The sequence below is a fragment of the Priapulus caudatus genome, unplaced genomic scaffold, assembly GCF_000485595.1.
Source record: "Priapulus caudatus unplaced genomic scaffold, Priapulus_caudatus-5.0.1 Scaffold147, whole genome shotgun sequence".
Taxonomy (NCBI): domain Eukaryota; kingdom Metazoa; phylum Priapulida; class Priapulimorpha; order Priapulimorphida; family Priapulidae; genus Priapulus; species Priapulus caudatus.
Window position 1 is genome coordinate 367411 of NW_014577208.1, and position 6877 is coordinate 374287.

A 6877-nucleotide genomic window follows, 5' to 3' on the forward strand; every position below is an offset into this window, starting at 1 on the left:
CCCCCTCACAAGACAGCTACTTCTCTGCCAAACACTACCATCTTACTCTCCCCCTTGTACCTCTCCTCTCTCTCGCTCTCTCCCTCCCCTTCTCTCTCCCTCCCCTCCCCCTCCCCCTCCTCTCTCTCTCACCCCTCTCGTGTGCTCACCTCTCCCACCAGCATCTCGAATATGAGCACGCCGAGTCCCCACCAGTCGACGGCGCGCGTGTACGACGTCTCGGTGAGCACCTCGGGGGCGAGAAACTCTGGCGTGCCGCAGAACGTGCCCGTGCGGTCGCCGAAGCCGATGCCCTCCTTGCACAGGCCGAAGTCGGCGATCTTCACGAAGCCGTCAGCGTCTAGCAGGAGGTTGTCAAGCTTCAGGTCCCTGCGGCAAGAGAGTACATTATATGTTGGAGATGTGCGCGTTCTGGGAGAGGCAGGGGTTGTCAGTTCACTGCGGAGAGAGAGGACATTATATGTTGGAGATGTGCGCGTTCTGGGAAAGGCAGGGGTTGTCAGTTCACTGCGGAGAGAAAGTACATTATATGTTGGAGATGTGCGCGTTCTGGGAGAGGCAGGGGTTGTCAGTTCACTGCGGAGAGAGAGTACATTAGACATTGGAGATGTGCGCGTTCTGGGAGAGGCAGGGGTTGTCAGTTCACTGCGGAGAGAAAGTACATTAGCCGTTAGAGATGTGTGCGTTCTGGGTGAGGCAGGGGTTGTCAGTTCACTGCGGCGAGAGAGTACATTAGATATTGGAGATGTGTGTGTTCTGGGAGAGGCAGGGGTTATTAGTAGCGTATGCCACATCTACCTACATGACTTACACAAACACCACTCCGAGGCTTTGGGTCCCACACTCATGCATGCACACGTGCACACGCATGCACACACGCACGCACACGCACACACACGCGCGGGCATACTCACCGGTACACTATCTTGTGCTCGTGCAGGTACTGAAGGCCGAGTACTACACAGGAAGCGTAGAAGCAAGCGCGCGGCTCCGAGAACACATCAGAATGGATGTGCATCATGAGGTCACCTCCGCACGCGTACTCCATTACGAAGCAGACGTGGTCCTGCAACAGAACATTGCATACTGTTGTCAGGCCGACGGGGCAAGGGTGAAGACGTAGTTCTTATAACGGTGTCTGGCATCCCTGACATCCCGTCGTTGGGAGTTGGGGAGGGGGGTTGTACTATAGTAGCAATGTTGACTTGGGGTGCAAATTTAATGTCTCTGTTATCGGGGCTATAACGTGATGTACAACAATGATGTTATTCGTTGCTACAAAAAATAACCATGCTGGTCACAACTACAACAAGAAAGATTTGTTGGTGGGAATCATGCAAGCCCTCAGTGTATGTACATCTGACCGATAACTTGTAATTTTGCTCCTCATTTCGCTCAACGTATAACTTGCAGTTTACATTTTACCAGCAGCCAAAGGGTCTGCACATGGATAAACTCTCACTAGTGACTACAGACTCATACTAACAGCAATTATAACGCCTGAGCGTTGATCATGCCCGACTCGACTCTATAGTGCAATAATCGAACTCTAACGAACGACCCAGATAATTAGCACAAACGGTGCCTGTTGTCACCTTGGTCTGGAAGCAGGCAAACAGGTTGATGAGGAACGGATGTCGCATCGCGTTAGCCACCTCGAATATTCTCTTCTCCGACATGAGCGATTCGACCTCCTCCCGGGAGATGATGTCACCTTTCTTGAGCGCCTTGATGGCAAACATTTCACGTGTGTTCTTGTACTCCGACAACAGTACCTAAAAGAGATTAGGTATGGCATGGGGGAAGCCTTATTAACATCAAACCAAGTCGCTAAGGGCAGCTACAATAGCGTTTTCTACACACTTTATAAGTGGTTAACTGGAAGATTAACCAGGAAGGCAATGCCTTGGGCAGTACTTTCCCAATCGAGAACATCCCCAACGTTGGCTTCAATAGTTACATACACCCTTCGTTATGACCGCACACTTTTGAGTTGGTTAAATATACTCACCTTGCCAAAGTGACCTCTACCCAGAACGCTGATACAGCGGAAGTTATCCATGTCGATTCCTGCGGGAAAGTCTGGTTCCCGTGACGACACGGCAGTCACAATTGTTTGGCTCTTCGGTGGTCGCGGTGGGATGCTAGGTAGCACACGAGGTCGCTCCGGAGGCAACGATGGAACTGGCACTGTCAGATACCATGGCAATGTTTAGGGAATCACGTTTGCATCTATTTGGTTCTTTTTTAATGTAAATAGTTACTGCCAAACATTTTTGTTCAGGAAATATCGACGGAAATTGGTAAATCCAGGGTTTTCAATTAGAAAAAACAATGGGCTAATGGCACGTAGTAATGCAATCACACCCTGAAGATCAAAAGTGTGAACATGTTAATAAAGTAAAGGCTACATGCAGGGAAGAAGATTGCTATCAGTGCTGATAAATTATGTGAGAGAAGAAAGGCTTGTTTCACAAAAGAAGAAACGCATCAAGTTGGAAGCCATCTACGAAGTAACTCATAATAAACAATACGTTCTGAGAAACGGAAGGTCACTCGTGTACCGCTCCTGCTAGCAGCATCAATACCTATGTCGTAGGCACCTTCGAGATCTTCGTCTAGCACTGGATGTGACCTTTGTGGCTCACTGATCATAACCACCTGCTCCTCTCCAGGCAAGAAATCGAATGCTGAGAGTGCATCCTGCTGGGGAGAAAACAAAGAAGATATGACGTCCAGGCCAATGGCCGTGTTTTCACGGCACGGCCGCAACGGAAGAACTTTCAAATTCACCGCCTGCGCAGGTGTGAATTGTCGATTCCCTGAGCAAATTTTAGCGATCATTCGAGAACATTGTAAGAAAAACCTCGACTTAATTGGCCTAGCGCGAAGGAGCGTATACCGGTGTAGTATCTGGATAATAACAGCGATCACATCAAATCGCACAGCACAAAAAACTTCATGCTGTTATTGTTATATCAGCATGCGCAAAATAAGATGCACATTAAATCGTCGGGTCAGAACGCACATGCATAATTACGTCGCCACAAAAACATGGGCAGAACCTGTATAAGACAGTTATGCCCAGTCGATTAAAAACGGCCGAAGCAGATTATAGCAAGCCAAAAACACGTGTTAGTTTGATTAAAACAATAATACAACTGTAATAGCATTGTTAATGTGGCAATACCCTACCACACGGGAAAACTGCTGGTACAGTCATTACTAAGATTGGTAACACCGGTGTACGATACAATATCAATTATCCTAGATAACCAACCATAAAACTAGAAATCACGAACTGAAATTAGTGAAAAGAGCCAATATAAATGAGAAATCACGTAATTTCTATCCAGCACTCACAACTCACGAAAGGCAGGCAAACACATGCGAGAAAACAATCAAACTGTCAGTATGGGGCGCGCCCGGATGGGGTCAGCGGATTTACCAGGCCTGATGCTTGTGAGTGACAGCACATATCAGACACGAAGATCAGAGATGCCAACACATATTTGAAGCAATCTGTAGTTTCTGGCCATCAAATTAGTAGTTTGAGGGTCATGTAGTGACCCGAGTTTGCTAGGGTGGTCCGGCATGCCACCCGGAAAATGTTTTGATTCCGAGATGCAATTTCCTGCATTCTGAGGGGCAACAATGAGAATAAATTGACAAAAAATGACAACAAATTCGTAGTTTGATACAAATTGGCGTAGTGGTGCAAAAGGAATAGAAATTCGTATAAAATACGAATAAATCGTAGTGGTTGGCATCTCTGCGAGATGGTCACCTGTGAACAATCCCACAGGTTGCATAACGTCGTAACCATATCGGGCGCATTGCCTCGAGACAAGGGCAGCGTCTGGAATGCACCCCACCCCCAGAAGCAGCAGGATGAGCAGTTGGCTAACGCTGTTCGCATGACACTGCAGGAGGTAACGAACGGGAACGAATGACAACTGCAGTACTGACGCAAACGCTCATGGGCAAACCGTCTGACCGTAAACTGACGCCTTCGTACGTTTACCATGTTACATTACACAATAAGAAGATACATGGATGATAGAAAATGGAAGTCAGATCGAAAGCAGTATGGGGCAACGGGGAGAGTGCGGTTTAACTGCACACATTCCTTACAAGTCTGCTAGCACGCATGATGCCATTAAATGTCATCTCCACCAATATTTGAGGATTTATATAACTTGGAGACAGTTAATTTTGTTGCAAACTGTGCCATGTTTAGCCATCATCTTGAGGGTCAAACGATTTTAACATTAAAAAAAAACGATTGAGAACAATTTCACCCCTAGTTAGAAAGTTTAGAAAAGAAGAAATGGGGACAAGCTTAAACTTCTTTACATAGTGAGCTGAAGTAGCTGGTAACATGAAGTGACATCAGGGCAGTTTCGACTTCGGCCAGTACGGCGATCAGCGTGCCCGTAAGTGTTCACGTTCATCACATGCTAACATGCCAAACTAAGCTCGGTTAACTCTGCTAAATCTAAGCTCGGTATACGAAACAAACGCGAGTACCGCATCCTCCAAAAGAAAGTCAAACGCTGCCAGCGCATCCTGTAAGTAAAGGAAGGGGAAACCTGCTAGTTGACGAGCGTGCGCTCAGTGTTAGGGGGTAATAAAGCGGTTGCTATGGACACACACTCACTCACACGCACACTCACTCACACCACCTGCTGGAGCTTTCCAGCAACCAGCAAGCCACAACGATATAGCCATCCTCACTGCAATGATGCATACGCGCAACAATTTCCTACACCAACATCCATAGAACCAATTGCGATGTTTACAATGAAAACAGCTACGGAAAGTAACATTAGATCAGTGACCCTGCGTCCACACATACAGTCAACGTGTGTCGTGGCGTTTTAAAAGTGGCACCAAGAATCATTTTCACAGCCCGTGATTTTCTAGGAATGTCAAAAATTCCAGAACGACGTGATGTGCACCGATTTGCTGATATGAGTGAACGTATGTCTAGTGGACAGTCTAGTGGGCATTGTGACCTACAACACGAGTGCCATTGCAGCCCTCGGCAACATGACAAGCATGCTACAACATGGTTAGACTAATTGACGATGAAACTAACGTACGTTTACGGCGATCGAGTATTCGGGAGGCGAGGGACACGATGAGGCGGGCAGCGGCGGCGGTGCCGACTGCGGCAACGGCGGAGGCTGCTCCTCCTGCTCCTCCTCCTCCCCCATCTGTATACCTCTCTCCCGCTCCCGCTCCCGCTCCGCCTCCTCTGCCCACGCCAACTCCTCCGATTTGAACACCTGAGCGGAGAAATTCATTTCAGTTGCAAAAAGAAACTGTGTTGTGAAATTTTCAATTTTTGTTTCAAGAAAGGCTTTGTCTCGAGGAACCTTTTGCCGCCTACCTCTTGGTCTTCACTCTGTGACAGGTGTCCCACCCTCTCTGACGGACCCTCGAAGTTAATCTTGTGCACAGGTATGCCCCTGTCCGAAGCCGAGATAGAGGGCGCCTCTATGCTGGCCTCACGGTTAGCATCGCCTGATGGCAGTGTCTTTTTCATGAGCCTCCCCCAAGTGGCGACGTTGATGTTCATCTGCCCAGGTCGCAGGAAATTCTTCTCTGTAACGATGCGTGTCGGCGATTGCGAGAATAGCTTGATGACAACCCCGTCACGCCCCTATATAACTTACCCAAGGCTCGCGAATAGTAGAATTAAATACACATACTGTACCAACATTCGGTGACATTACGCATGAGAGAACGGTAATAACTCATTACTGCCCTCTCACCCAGGAGCATCACTGCTCCAAAAACCACACCATACATTGACTCGTAATGAGAATGTGTTGGAGGTTTTGGACAGTAAGTATTATTAATAATAATATTGGGTGGTTCCTTGTTTTCGGGGATGGCAAAATAAATGGCCCCTGATAGAACAATATATTCTGGTATTCCTACAGAGCAATCCATTAAATATTACATATGGACAAGTGCCGCATAGCGACAGCGCTCATTCTAACGTCTACTGCGGTGACTCTGTGGTGGAGTGGTGGGATTTCTAGTAAACCCTGTTAGTCCCAAATGTGTTTCACATACATGGCCGAAATAGTGGATATGCAGCAGAGATGGTATCAGGAACCTTCTCAAAAGAATGTTCGTTGGATGCGTTATGAAAGTTGCACGAGATGGCGTGTACGTTGAAGTGTCTTCAGATTAAAGAATGGAAGCTCCCATCATGTCGTAGTAGCAACAACTATTTGCAAGACAGAATCTAGGTAAGCACTCATCCATTTACCTACGCAAGCTACAGGCTGCCAAATTGCAATAGAGAGCTGCCACCTGTAACCAATTTAATGCAGGCAAAAAACTGCCCAACACATGCACAGCCACTGGCAGTGGCATACGTGACATGTAACATACTGACAGTACAGAGATGACATAGAAATTATACGATTTAAGGAATATACACCTTCTTTAACCAATTTAGCTTTGAAATTTCACTGTGACATTGTAGCCTCATACATCCAGGCATGTATAGATTCTACTAAGCAAACCCGGCAGTCAAAATTCTTTCTAACAGACAGTCAACAAATCCATGTTAATCCCTCCTCTTGAGGTAGGGGGAGGGGAGGGTAGGGGGAGGGGGTGGGGAAGGGGTGGGGGAGGGCGGTGGGGAGGGGAAGGGAGGGTGGGGGAGGGGGGCTCTAATAGCAAAAGCAGTTCACTCCTTTGTTAACAGTCAACAAATCCATGTTTAACCCTCCTCTTGAGGTCAAAAAGTTATCCGACACTTACCTCTTCGCATGTCAGCAGAAGGACATTTCATGGTCCTTTCAATAAAGCCATAAAAATGCTAGCTCACCCGCTGAAACAAAAAATTAAGTTT

General features: G+C 47.2%; 1 protein-coding gene across 2 annotated transcripts in view; it reads right to left on the minus strand.

The window, feature by feature from the left end:
• Positions 1 to 6877, minus strand: part of LOC106806203 (serine/threonine-protein kinase N2-like) — a 34402-nt gene that overhangs the window by 8677 nt on the left and 18848 nt on the right. Inside the window, exons 3-9 of one of the 2 annotated variants that reach the window (XM_014808070.1) lie at positions 5396 to 5610; positions 5106 to 5291; positions 2604 to 2703; positions 2012 to 2190; positions 1596 to 1775; positions 915 to 1066; positions 150 to 369 (exon numbers count right to left, since the gene is read on the minus strand). In XM_014808070.1, the coding sequence (XP_014663556.1) occupies positions 150 to 369; positions 915 to 1066; positions 1596 to 1775; positions 2012 to 2190; positions 2604 to 2703; positions 5106 to 5291; positions 5396 to 5584 (1206 nt within the window). In that variant the 5' untranslated portion in view covers positions 5585 to 5610. Of the gene's footprint in view, positions 1 to 149; positions 370 to 914; positions 1067 to 1595; positions 1776 to 2011; positions 2191 to 2588; positions 2704 to 5105; positions 5292 to 5395; positions 5611 to 6877 lie in introns of both variants that reach the window. The other variant, XM_014808069.1, reaches the window with a different exon arrangement.